This window comes from Biomphalaria glabrata, chromosome 2, assembly GCF_947242115.1.
Source record: "Biomphalaria glabrata chromosome 2, xgBioGlab47.1, whole genome shotgun sequence".
Lineage (NCBI taxonomy): Eukaryota > Metazoa > Mollusca > Gastropoda > Planorbidae > Biomphalaria > Biomphalaria glabrata.
Genome location: NC_074712.1, coordinates 15129986 through 15144393, shown reverse-complemented (window position 1 = coordinate 15144393; position 14408 = coordinate 15129986). Strand labels below are relative to the sequence as shown.

General features: G+C 34.9%; 1 protein-coding gene across 4 annotated transcripts; it reads right to left on the bottom strand.

Annotated features, from left to right (window-relative positions):
* Window positions 1–951: 951 nt before the first annotated feature.
* Window positions 952–9111, bottom strand: LOC106079626 (uncharacterized). 4 transcript variants are annotated; one of them, XR_008776437.1, is made up of 6 exons: window positions 9008–9096; window positions 7414–7582; window positions 5648–5854; window positions 3191–3325; window positions 1545–2258; window positions 952–1054 (listed from the first exon to the last, which is right to left on the bottom strand). XR_008776437.1 is itself a non-coding variant. In XM_013240827.2 (5 exons), the coding sequence occupies exons 2-5, from the start codon at window positions 7466–7468 to the stop codon at window positions 1885–1887; spliced, it is 771 nt and encodes a 256-aa protein (XP_013096281.2). In that variant the 5' UTR covers window positions 7469–7546; window positions 9008–9111; the 3' UTR covers window positions 1154–1884. The 4 variants fall into 4 exon arrangements, 3 of the variants coding, with proteins under 3 accessions (XP_013096281.2, XP_055875272.1, XP_013096280.2); XM_013240827.2 differs by lacking the exon at window positions 952–1054 and having other exon boundaries at window positions 1154–2258; window positions 7414–7546; window positions 9008–9111; XM_056019297.1 differs by lacking the exon at window positions 952–1054 and having other exon boundaries at window positions 1154–2258.
* Between the last annotated feature and the right edge of the window lie 5297 nt (window positions 9112–14408).

Sequence of the window (14408 nt, the reverse complement as noted above, 5' to 3'; positions counted from 1 at the left end):
ACAGTGTCAGTTGCCCACAAGTTTCTTTGGAGTATAGACTACAGTGTCAGTTGCCCACAAGTTTCTTTGGAGTATAGACAACAGTGTCAGTTGCCCACAAGTTTCTTTGGAGTATAGACTACAGTGTCAGTTGTCCACAAGTTTCTTTGGAGTATAGACTACAGTGTCAGTAGCCCACAAGTTCCTTTGGAGTATAGACAACAGTGTCAGTTGCTCACAAGTTTCTTTGGAGTATAGACTACAGTTTCAGTTGCCCACAAGTTTCTTTGGAGTATAGGCTACAGTGTCAGTTGCCCACAAGTTTCTTTGGAGTATAAACTACAGTGTCAGTAGCTTACAAGTTCCTTAGAGTATAGACTACAGTGTCAGTTGCCCACAAGTTCCTTGGAGTATAGACTACAGTGTCAGTAGCCCACAAGTTCCTTGAAAAAGTATTTGCATTTGAATTTTTTTTTTTCAAAGAATAGGTATTTAAAAAAAAAGAGAAACTATATTTTTAGAATCCCAAATAAATTATTTGTATTGCTTAAGTATAAATTGTCCTCCTATTACTTTTATGGACTTGTGGGGAAGGGAAAGGTGGGGTATCTGGAGAAGGTTTCTATGCTGCACATATCAGCTCGAGTCAAATCTCAAATACCAATTTCCTAGTTAACATGAAGACTTAAACTTTAGACCCTTAGTTCAGGCCAGAAAAATTTGGACCCCAGACAACTGGGTATGTATGGGCCCTTCTGCCTTTCCTCATACGCCAAATATATGTAAAAGATGCTTTAAAAAGCATGAAGGGACCCCCCCCCCCTCTCCATTACTTCTCTAGGGACCCTTGACAAGAGTTCTGTTTGTTGCCCTCTGTCAGTGGGCCTGGTCAGTTAGGTAGCCACACAGTTACCGTCACTCAGCCACACATGTTACTATAACTAGAACCATAAAAAAAAAAAGAGATTAGAATCTCTGGCAAAGATAGAGTTTATTGTGTCAGTAAACCTGATAGTCCATGCACTGTATCCTATTGAGTCAAATCAATGAAACAGCTGATAAAGTCATACATACACTGTGACAGAAAAAAGTATTTTTAGTTTGATATCAGTTGGTGACTCAAAGCCTAATAATATAAAGGAGTTTCTTAACTCAAGCACATGAACAAGTGAGCCAAGTTTTGATGATTTATTACTCTGTGTGTAGTTGTTTGTTTACAATGTCAGAAGAAAGTTGATTATATCATTATAGTCTTTTAAAGCTTAGATCCCCATAGTTGATTAAAAAAATAATTTATGCTCTACTACAGTTATAATTAAGGATGGCAGAAAATTGCATCTAACTTAAACTAGTTGGCATGTAACAGTTTAACATACAAGAGCACTCAACTGTGGTGGGTCTCTTGAGACCATCCAATTTAAAAGGATCCTGGCAAGTGAAGCAGGATAGCCACCCTTAGTGGTACTCTTTTTACCTCCCTTTATATACGCAAAAAAAAAAAAAAGATAAGTTCATACAGATCAAGCACTAAAAATAAAGCTGGATGCACTAAAAATAAAACAAACCTTTGAATAACTTTAATAAATCCTATTCTCCAAAGGAATGAAACCAAAAGTACAGTTAACTTGGTTTGGCAAACATTTTTTGTTTTAGAAGTTTCAGAATTGGAGATTATTACATCATCTCCATCCACAGGATGGTTGGGATGGCCACAGGCAGGATTCAAACTCAGGACCATTGAGGTGACATTCAAGAGTGCATACACCAGATGGCAGTAATTGAGATTGTAGTGTGATGCATGCTATATAACACTGTGTAGTCCTTGTACAAAACATTTATCACAGTAAACCAGATTGAGGTAGCCAAGAATACACATAATTCTAAGGAATATTCAAAGCTTGTGTGTCAAGAATATCTGTGCTCCTCCGCTTTTTTGTCCCGCTTGCTGACACATGAATTGCCCAAAATATAAAACCTTAATGGTTTCTCTTGCCATTCTTCAGCATAGCCAATGTTTATCCTAGGACTGCAAACTATTTTCTCATCTGGTATTGTCTCCCCTTGTTCTAGCCACAAAAGTTCTGAGTTGGTGAGGTCACATTTGTTAAAATCATTTTTGGAGATCGCTAAAGCTTGGCACAACTTAGATGGTCCATTAGTAAGTTCTTTCACTTTAAGTTCTTTAGTGGAATTAGTAGAATTTTTTGAGCGATGTGTTTTCATTATCTCTAACCCTTCTTGAGGTTCTAGGGCTCTGATGAGAACAGCACAGCCTTCACCTTGCAAAGAAAAACAAGAAAAAAATATTTCTTCAAATTTTTTGTATTAAGAAATACATTGGGTCTTAATTATTTATTTTTCCATAAAATAATTTTTCATTATTCTTAATTTAAGATAAGCCAAAAATAATAAAAAAAGAAAAATTAATTAAATAACCTTCAACTTGTATATATAACATTTTTGCAGTAAAAACTTTTTCTTTTTGAAATTTTAATCAAATCTTTAAAAAAAAAAACATAACAGCTAAGCACTTCATATCAGTGCTAAGAAATACAAGTCATACATTTCTTTATATAAATAAATGAATATAAATATAGTGCTTTTTTTGTAAAGAAATAGGTGCTGGTACTCAGTGATGGATTGACTAACTTTTAACTACTAATAAATTAATAATAAATGTTAAAATACAAGAAAAGTAATATTTTTTCCCTACATTGAAAATGGTGCCGGTATGCTGTACTGGTGTGTACCATCACAAAAAAAGGTCTGTATATATATATATATTCTGTTGGTTTCCAATGTGACCGGGGTAGAGACTATTTATTGTTCAACAGTAAGGCATCTACCAATATGAATGCTTAGCAGCAAATGGATTCCAAAGGAGACAGCTGAAGAACCCTTGAAACAGTGAAATCATTCTAAGCAGATGTCCACAGGTTGTGGATTGTAAATGAAATTTGGTCTAAAAAAATGTCAATGTCTTCTTATAAAGCTCAACAATCTTTTTTTTACATTTCCAGCATGATTTAATTTTTTGTTTTTATAAAAATTAGTGAAGGTCTTTTTTTGTAGCTTCAGTGATGAAAACTATTATGATTACTGATCCTGATTAATGATATTTCTTTATTTAAATGTGTCAGATGTTTGCCTTCTAAGTAAAATTAAACAGTTTCAATAAATGTTATACAGAAAAAACAACAACAATTGTTACCTTGGCTTGAAATATTAAGACAACAGTACATGCCATAAATGTTGTAGACATATGCAGTGCCTGGCGCCATAAACATGGCTTCATTTCGTTCAGTTCTTTTACCATTGTAAGTGTGTGCTGCCTTATCTTCTAAACCTTGATTTGTGAAATAGTCAACAAATATGAAAAGAAATCATTCTCATAATTTAAAGTCTACAAGGCTATGAGACTAGTTGCATAAAATTGTTTTCTGCTTAAATTTATCAATATTAATGCTAAAGGAATTTTTTTTGCTTAAAAAATTATACATATGACAATAACTTTAAAAAAGAATTAGATTAGAATGACATACAATTGATCACACGATTACCCAACTTAGCAGAGTCAAAGTTGTGGTAGTGAGAAGGGGGAGTAGAGATTCAGTATATCCAGGGCCATATTTACATAAGTGGAGGCCTAGGAGCAGAATTGTTATGGAGGCCCTTATATTTTTTCAAAAGCTTTCATAAAATTCCACTTTTTAACACTTATTAATAATTATACTGAAATCTAATAGCCATATCTTACAAGAAAGAAAAAGACTACTTTGTATAAGAGTGGAAGGTTAGGGCAGAATTAAGCAAAATAATTAAATAAATGAAAAACCATTCCATACACATTAATTTAATATAAAAAAAAAAGTTTAGCCAATGACAACTTAAGATATTCTTCATTGTAGATTCAAGAAATAAAAAAAATGTAAGCAGTACTCATGTACACAAGTCTCAATACAATGAATTCTATGATATCATAGTCTTATTTCAAAGTTTTTCTAAGTCTCGTCTGAACCCCATTGCAATCAATATATTTTTACCTATATATAAATTTTATATAACCTCCTACAAATGGTGTCATGCTTCTGAAGTTTGGGATGTGTGACTGTCAATAATCACTTTGCCACGTATCAAGAAGGCTAAGTTTGAATCCCAACTGATGAAAAGCCAAATAGATAAAACACAGAGTAAAGGCATCCAGAGACTATCCCTCTTGAAAAAATTAGCTGGCACAGATTGGGGAGTAAATCACAACATCCTAAAAAAGACATATACCAGTTACGTAAGACCTGTACTAGAATATGGTGCCACAGCATGGGGCTCAGCAGCCCAAACCAACCTAAGAAAAATAGACAAGGTTCAAAATATTGGTCTAAGGATAATGACAGGAGCAATCAAAACAACACCCATAAGAGCTATGGAGGAAACCGCTGCCCTGATCTCTCTGGATGAAAGAAGAGAAATAAAAATCCTTTCCCAATTCACTAAATTGGAAACCATAACCATGGAGAGGCACCCACTCAGAACAAAAATCCACAAAACTGGCACAAAAAAACGTCTCAAAAGGACCAATTTCATACAGGAATCTCTAAACCTAAAAAAAAAACAAAAAACAAAAAAAAAAAAAAACACCAACTTGAAAAAATTACTCTGGAATCCTCGATACACTATAATGAATCTCCACCCTGGGATGAAAGCCCTCTACTATAAGGAACCATATTGAAAGCATAAAAAGAAAATCTGATTACAGACCAACAGAGCTCAAGAAAATAGTGAACTGTTTTCTACATACCAATTATCCTAGCAATCAGTGGATCAGAGTTTACACGGATGGCTCAACCCATAAAGCCACCACAAATGGAGGAGCTGAAATACTTATTGAATGGCCAGATGGAGGAAAACTAGAAAAATCCATTGCAACTGGAGAGCCCTCTGACAGTCACAGAGCAGAAAGGGAAGCACTAGCACTAGCTGCTACTATGCTAGCAAATCATCCAAGTTCCCCACACAGTCAGATTGTCTTTCTAACAGATGCAAAAACAACCCTCCAAAGCCTGCAAAACTCTGATTCCTCATATATTAAAAACCTCAGAACAGCACTTACAAAGCTCAACAACAACAGCAAAAACCACTGTGCAGTTCATCCTATGTATTGGTCTACTCATCTGAACACTCCAACATAACAATGAGAACAGAGCAGAAAGGGAAGCACTTGCACTAGCTGCTACCATGCTAGCAAATCATCCAAGTTCCCCACACAGTCAGATTGTCTTTCTAACAGATGCAAAAACAACCCTCCAAAACCTGCAAAACTCTGATTCCTCATATATTAAAAACCTCAGAACAGCACTTACAAAGCTCAACAACAACAGCAAAAACCACTGCGCAGTTCATCCTATGTACTGATCTACTCATCTGAACACTCCAACATAACAATGAGAACGAAGAAGAAGAAGAATCCCAACTCAAGCTGAGTTTTTGTTAGCTGAGCGCCTAAACTCCTCTCCCCACTGGTCCACAAAAGAGATTGGACTAGAGCGCACTAAGCATGCTTTGAGCATGAAAGATAATATATACAAAAATAATAATAGTAATGATAATAATAATTAATAATTATAAGGTTTGACTATAATGTTTACTATTGTGTTTTCAAATATATTTGTACCTAGATATGCTTCTGTCTCCACAATCTTGCCACTGACCCGCTGACCACCTATACAGCGAACAAGATTCTGACCCAACAAAAGGTGTGCCAGTATTTCACAATTCACATTAAAAAAAGAAAAAGAAAGTTTGTTATCTGAAATTAAGAGTTTGTCTTCTATTTGAGTTTCTGTAAGAGGTAACAGTTTCTTCCCTTGCTGCTTGTCATCTGTGAAAAGAGAAAATCTTTTATAAAAAAAAAAATAAAGAGCTTCCTTTAACAGTATATTTTAGTAGCTAAAATACAATATCCCCATGGAGAGTGAGTATTTGATGAAATTAGAGATGAAAAAAGGCTTCAATAAGTTTACATTATATATTCTTCATTCAAAAAGAAGGTGAGTTTGTATTTTTAACAAAAATATACAAATAAAATCCAAGCAGATAATTACACAGAAACATATTGTGTTTAGATTGTAAAACAGACCATGATTATTTTGTGTTGAAACATTGGAAGATGTAAGTGAATGCAGAGAAATCAAGGTTCAACTTTAGTTGAAAATCACTAAAAGAATTTAGCAAGAGTGAGAGGTGAAATGCTGTTCTAAAAGAAACCATTAACTGAATAAAATAAAAAGAAGCTGATTCAGTAAATTTTGGTTCTTTCATTGCTGATGAGGAAAACTTTCATTTTCTTGGGAGCTGTGAGTCACTTAATGTGTGCTTAGTTCTCACAAAAGTTCTGTTAGTAATCCATGAAAGAGTTAGAATTTCAATAGCTGGTGCAGGTGCTAAAGCACATTCTTTTCTATGGATCAGTTGTTTGGACAATAGATCTGTAAAGAATGTACAGTCTTATTGTAAACATTGGGGGTCTCCTGGAGATCTTCCCTGACCACTGTAATATCATTTTCCTACCACGACTGTGCCATAGAAATGTGCCTTTTTAGGTTCTTTACATCAATGAATTCAGGATTTTCTGATGCAGATTTTGATTAATTAGTAGATAAAGCCTCAAATGATTTCCAGGCAGTATATTTTAGCCCTGATGTTTTTCATCCTAAGGTCTTCCTAAACAAGACTTATTTTCTAACCTTGTGTCTGTGATGGATTCAATTTTGCTTTGATCCACCAGATAGGCTTTCCCAAACAGATGAATATAAGTGGGTTTCCCTGAAGTTTATAGTTCATCAAGACCTTATTTTGGCTAAAAGTGGCTGTGTTGGTCTGAAGCCTAGACCTTAGAGGGGCTAAAAGTGGCTACTTGTTAGCCCGAAACCTCTGACCTTAGAGTGGCCAAAAGTGGTAGTATGTTGACCTGAGCCCTGTAATCTTAGAATTTTGTTTTTTCTACACTGATGTGTGATTACCCAAATAAGACGATAGATTGCCTTATGGCATATGATATGTATTTATTTGTAGTATATGACTAGTGCGGTGTGTCATACTATTTTTGAGGAGTAACTTTGTTAATTTTTCCTTGAGGACTGTGAGCATATGGCCAGTTGTTTACACATTTATTTGACTTTTCATGTAAATAAACTATGTGTATATAATCTATACATGTTTACCTGAGTCTTATGATTTGCATACATTAGTGTAATAATATATACCTAAAGGTTATATAAGCTTATACTTAATAACCAGTGTCAGTGACTTAAAGTCTACTAAATTAATTTAGCTCTTTGAGTCTACTATACTGATAGTAGTAGATCTAGACTAGTCTAAAAGGCTAGATATTATATACAAGAGTTATCATTTGAATTTTAAAATTTCTTTAAAAATTACCTTTATTGGAAGATTTTCTTTTAATTCCCAACGATTGTATTCGTGAAGTGGCCATTATGAATGATTATTATGAAGTTCTAGATAGATCTACCAGCTGTTATTCTAGCTACTAGTATAGTACTAGTAGATAGATCTAGATAGATGATAAATTTAGATCTGGTAATCTAGTCTAGATAAGATAGAATAAATTAGAATATTTTTAGAATCAATCTAGATCTCGAAAAGTAGAATCTACTAAGTTAATTTAATCTAGCCAGTCTTTTATGAATCATGCAACTAGACTATCTGATAAAGCTGGCCTCTCCACCAACTGACAAAACATTCAATGTTTTCATCCCCTTCCCCCTTGGTGTCGCCCAACGACCCCAGACATACGCTTGAAACTAGTAGACCCTAATAACACTTAGCTAAGTCGTTCATCTAACAACCTTCAAATCCTAGCTCTGGAGACCATTAATACCTTCAAGCCCAGTGCTATTTTTACATACACTGATGGGTCGGCATCAATAGATTCTGGAAGAGCAGGCTATGGAGCCTACATCGACTTTCTTGGCTCTTACTCAGTCAAAATCTTTGGACCATGTGGTAGTGTTTGCAGTTTTGATGCGGAGACCATGGCAGTCTGTGAAGCCTTAAAAGTCATTGACTCTCAACTCAGCGAGGGACATTTGAGGGCAACTACAGGTTTTGCAAAGCCCCGGACCATGGCCCCCCAATATCAACACTATCATCATGGCCTCACATAACATTAAACAATGCTATGGCATCCCTGTAATAATGCAGTGGGTACAGAGTCGCATAGGTGTGACTGGCAACACCATTGCAGACTCTTTGGCCCACCAGGGAGGGCAAATTCCACCCACTGAACAGGCTGTAAGCTTTCATCAAGCCCTGGATATAATCCAAAAAACAGAAATGGAAAAGTGGTTTGAGTGCTGGGACAAGTTCCAAAAAGCCTGTGGAGTCTGGGAGCACATGAGGCGCCCTGACCGCACTTCCCCATGGTGGAGGCTGTTCAGGCCTGAGCAAGCTATTATAGCACAGTGCAGGACAGGTCATTGTCCTGTTGGCTCATATTTCTCACGGCTATGGCCAAATTTTGATTCATGGTGCCCCCGCTGCGGGGAAAGAAGAGGAAACTGTGCCTCATATTCTGTTTGACTGCCCCAGAATTGCTGATCTCTGTCTCGACAGGTCTTGGAAACCCAAAATTCTCGACCTGTATGGCGACATTTATGCACTACGGGTCTATGCATTAAGACAGCAGGGTTTCTGTCCAGGGCTTTTGCAAGAGAGGATTTGAGCCTCTCAAGCCCTTTCTCAAATGGAGTTTGATAATGGTGATGAATTTAATCTAGCAATTTGAATCTAGAAATTCTAGATCTAGATTTCAATTCTAAGTTAGTAAGTTAAGTAAGTAGATTCTCAGACTGAGAATGATTAATATGATTATCATATGATTTATCATTATGATAATCTGAAATTCTAGACTCCAGACTGAGACTCCAGTTTGGTAAAATTTCTAGGTTCTAGACTAGATTTATATTATATAGATCTAGTAGTAGATGTAAAAAAAAAAAAGGTAGTAGTTTACGTGACTAGATACGCAGAATCGGCTTTCTATTATATTTTATTTTTAAGAATATGCAGAAAAAAAATGCAGATTACAAATATACTAAATAGCTAAATAGGCCTACTATTTTCTTTTGTTTACATGGTTAACAAGAACTATGCCTCAGTATTCTAGTAAGCAGCAGTACCAAAATAGTACCAAAATAGTGTAGAGTTACCGTTATTGATTGTCAAGCGCAAGGACATATCCATTAGAGAGAGGGAGAGTTGGTACTAGGTTTATGTTAAGGCAGAGGCGTAGCTAGCAATGTTCGGGCCGCATGCGGCATCAAGTGTTGAATGGCATCACCATAAATCTAGGAACTGATTTACTTTTTCATAAATTGTTTTCATAAAGTTTCCATTTTCCGACTCTTCTACAAATGTTTTTTTTTCTGTTCAATTACAGATCCAGAAAACCAAACTTTATGATAACAGTGAAAAATTCAAACTTTATAATATCAGTAAAACATCTAACTTTTATAGTAGCAGTTATACGTTCAAACACATCAATAACAGTGAAACATTCAAATTTTAAAATAGCGGTAAATTATTCAAACTTTATAATAGCATTACAAAATTTAACTTTATAAATTTGATGAAACATTAAAACTTTATAATGGCGGTGATAGACAGTTAAAATTTATAATAGCAGTAAAATATTCAAACTTCATAAAGGCGAGGAAACAGTCAAACATTATAACAGCAGTGAAACATTCAAACCGATTAATAGCAGTAAAACATCTAAACTTTACAATAGCAGTGAAACATTGAACAATTAAACAGCAGTGAAACATTCAAACCGTACAAAGGCGAGGAAACAGTAAAACATTATAACAGCAGTGAAACATTCAAACTGATTAATAGTAGTAAAAAATTTAAACTTTATAATAGTGGTGAAATTTTCAAACTTTATTATAGCAATAAAACATTAGAACTTTTTAAAAGCGACGAAACATTCAAATTTAATAATACTGATGAATATTCAAACTTTAGAAAAGCAATGAAACATTCAATTCTTATAATAGCTGTAAAACATTTTAACTTTATAATAGAGATGAAACACAGTTATCTTTATAATAGTTATAAAACATTAAAACTTTATGTTATCAGTAATAGCAATAAAACATTTAAACATTATAATAGCGCTGTAACACTTAAATTTTATAATAGAAATGAAACATTCAAACTTTATAATAGTAGTAACACGTTTAAGCCTTATAATAGTGATGAATCATTCACATTTTGTAATAGCGGTGGAGCATTTAAACTTTAAAATGGCGGTAAAATATTCAAATGTTATAATAGCAGTAAAACATTTAATTTTTATAAGAGAAGTAAAACATTCGAACTGTATAATAGCGGTGAAACAGTTTAAATTTGTACTGTTTTTTACACCACTTATATCAACACACTCTGTCTATCTGTTTATCTGGTAAAAAGTTTGAGCACATTATTTCTCTAACGCCCAATTTTGATATGATTGAAACTTTGCACACCTATTTATTGTAGTTGATAAAACGTGAATCACTAAAAAATTAATTACCAATTAGTTCATTAACTATTGGTAATTAATTTTTCTTTTTTCTTGTTGTCGAACTAGGGAAAGAAATTATATTTGACGATATGGCAGTATGCTATAAGCTGAATTAGTACCATTTATACTTTGTGTAGAGTCAGTTTGAAACTAACTTCTAACTAGTTAAAAATACATAACTATAAACCTTCCATTTTCATAAGCACTCGCTGGCTCAGTGGTTAGTGTATTGCTTGAAGAGGCTTGCGTCCTGAATTCGAATTGAAGTCTTTCAATCTTTTTTTTTTAAAGCGATCGCAATAACATTCACACACATATCCCCCTTCTTAATTCTACCTCCACTCCTTTCCCAACTGGTCCAGACAAGTGATAGGATCACAGCGAAAGCTAAAAGCATAAAATTGCGCTAAACAAAAACCATGGTAAAAATACTATCTTATCGCACAGATTTATTGTTGTTCGTCTAGATTCTAGATCTATCACAAATTTAATGACATGACTGATCCAAACTAATCGATACAATTACATTAAACATAGGCCTAAACTTTTTTTTAAAAAAGTATTTTTCTTGTTTTATTATTCTATTTAGTGTACAGTCATCCTAACAAAATTTGATCGTCTGTTCTGATATGGATGGGATTTGGTAGTTCATTTATTTAAATTAGAAGCAGCAGTGGACCTAATACTGATCCATGACAAGCGAGCTAGTTTAGCTCTATTTATGATTACAGTTGGCAAAAGCTATTGGGAAATCCTAGGATCTCTATAACTACAGCCCCTCCATTCAAGTATCAGACCATGCTACGAACAGTTTATGGTGGATGGTAGTTCCATTAATTAAGTGGGATTTATCAGTGAGATTGGACCGGAAATGAAGGGAAAAAATGGTGATTAGAAGACAAAATATGATCAGAAGGGAAGCCAATTAGTGGAATAGCTTTAAGCACTATTCTCTTAATTCTGAGATTTCACGACTTTCCAGTCTGACTTCCTCGTCCCTCTTCCATGTATGTCTTAGCGAGTTTCACGTTCTAATCTTTCTTTTTTTTTTTTAAATAATTGTCCAGCATATAATTGTAAACATGTAGACTCTAGCTTGTTGTAAAATGTTTGACATGTTTCCGATGTTCCTTCAGAGTTGAAGATAGTTTACTTCCTAGTCCAAACCTCCCGCAGGACGACGGGGGATGGGAGCGACCATCGATAAATCAAAACGACAGTCCAGCGCGCAAACCGCACTAGGCTATTGTCGATAATTTGTTTACATGTGAAGTTGTTCTACCTATATATATATATATATATATATATATATATATATATATATATATATATATATATATATATATATATATATATAATTTCTCACATGTGGAAGTTTATTTAGTGCATCTTGACCTTCTCATTGTTATAATTACTGAGTTACTGCTGTGTTTATGATCCACATTCCCCCTATCCCCCTCGCCCCCCCCGGCAGAAAACAAAACAAAATTCAAGGGAGTTAATAAGATTAAATTGCTTATGTGACATTTCCAGAAGGGAAACTACCGATGGCCAATAATATGTTTTTTATTCTACAGGCATTTTCTTGTTGTTGTTGAGTCTTTTAATGATTTTGGTTTTGTAACGAAGACCATCGACACTTGTCATTACACTGTGGGGTAGTACCAGAGAATGCTGGACATGCATTTTTAACATAATGAAACTTATTGAGTTAACTTTGCAGTGATTACCTAGATGTAGAGCAATACTGTCATTTTATATTATACTACACTCTATATGACATTCATATTGCTACATAAGAAATGAACACACATACACAAAGAAACAAAAGCCTAGGAAAAAAAAAAGCATTTCATATATTGCACTAGATATAGATTATTTTTGTTGTTATTGTTACACAGCATTCTACTTTTATTCTTTACGGTGAGGGATATTCAAATTTATATATAGGCAATAATAATAAGAAATAATTTTGGTTTTATTACCAACATTGGTGTAATGTTTCATTTGTCAGTATGAACTGTTTCTTTAGTGAGACTAATGGATATGAACCTATACATCCTCTGCAACATTCAGTGAACACAAACAGGTTGTCAGGAACACATCCAACTGTTTAGTCTTGTGTTACATAGAGAGCAATACACATTCTGAAATGTTTTAAATAATTTAAGGATATAAAATATACTATTATAATAAGCCTAGCCTTTATTGCCTATGAACTCGAAGATGGCTGTGAAGTTCAATCTTTGATTCGCGAAGTCGGTTACATTCATGGGTAGTTTGAATCTATTGCTGTATTGCCTGCTGCGTATCTTTGATTCGCGAAGTCGGTTACATTCATGGGTAGTTTGAATCTATTGCAGTATTGCCTGCTGCGTATCTTTGATTTTTGCTCTCGGCTAACTTGGTAGTATCCTAGCATGAGACACGGCTCCGTGGCAAGATCACGGGCAAAGATTTCCCATATTCCACATTCTTTGAGGCAGCTCTTGGCACTATATTTCCCATATTCCACATTCTTTGAGGCAGCTCTTGGCAGTATATTTCCCATATTTCACATTCTTTGAGGCAGCTCTTGGCACTATATTTCCCATATTCCACATTCTTTGAGGCAGCTCTTGGCACTATATTTCCCATATTCCACATTCTTTGAGGTAGCTCTTGGCACTATATTTCCCATATTCCACATTCTTTGAGGCAGCTCTTGGCACTATATTTCTCGTATTCAAGTGGACCAACACAAATTATTTTGTCCCAAAGTGCAGGAATGTTAACTACATCTGTTTGATCAAAAGATAGATTGCTTTGTACATCAAATACATGTCTCATGATGATTTTAAACTAAAAGCATTTCAGAATGCATTGCTATTTTATATAGGGGCATTTAAAGATTACTTACTTTGAATTTAGACTTAGATCCTCCCGTGGAGTTCGGCGCATAGGGGGGGGGGGGAAATCATTCTCCTTAGAGATCTGTCTTAGGGGACTTCCACAGCCTCTTTCCTGTTAGTGTTTATGCATTTAGGTCTCCTAAAGGAATTTAAAAACAGGCTCTTTATTTAAATCGCATCCTGTTCTATTGTACTGACGTGTTGACAAAAAATAAATAAATAAAATGCTAGCTATAAAATAAACACAATGCATTAAGTGAATTATAACAAAAACCATCTGAAACTATAGGTAAGAGTCGATTAGAAAGTTATAGATAGGCCGGGATCTAGTCCGTGTGAACTAAAAAGATGTTGTGCCCCTAATTTTAACTTAAAGACAGTGGCGTAGCATCCATGGCGCGAAGGGGCTCACTAGACCCTGGCCCACGACTATTCGGGACCCACAGACAGTGGCGTAGCATCCATGGCGCGAAGGGGTTCATTGCGCTTGGGCATATGACTCATGACCAGTTGGAGCCCACAAGAGCACTTGGGTATGACATCATTGTGAAAAAAAAAATTGCACTTTTGTAAAAACCGATTTAATGTACTAAAGCTGTTATCTCAAATTACTTTGTGTTTCTCAAATGAAAAAAAACTCCTGGAATCTGCAGCACTTAGGGGACTATTAGAAACTTTCACAACAACAAACGCAATCAACGTGGTGTCAAAGCTGTTGGAAAGTGAGCAGCAAGATCTACATAGAGCAGAAAGTCAAATGCAGAAGCTCTAGAATGAAGTAAGTCATTTGAGAAATGATTTTAAGAGTGTACAAAATGAAACTGCTGAAGTAGCTCCCCAACCTGGTGTGTTCATCCAGTTTTAGCTCTACGTGAGTGAGGACATTTATTTTTCTCATACTCTAAATGTGTCTTATTGGGGGAAGGGGGGCCATCAAAATATTCTTGAACTCGGGC

Coding starts and splice junctions, on each gene's coding strand:
- LOC106079626 (XM_013240827.2), bottom strand. CDS start 7,468: ATGGCCACTTCACGAATACAATCGTTGGGAATTAAAAGAAAATCTTCC. Junction 5,855..7,413: donor AAGAAAATCTTCCAATAAAG/GTAATTTTTAAA, acceptor CTCTTTTCACAG/ATGACAAGCAGCAAGGGAAG. Junction 2,259..3,190: donor TCTTAATATTTCAAGCCAAG/GTAACAATTGTT, acceptor TTTCTTTGCAAG/GTGAAGGCTGTGCTGTTCTC.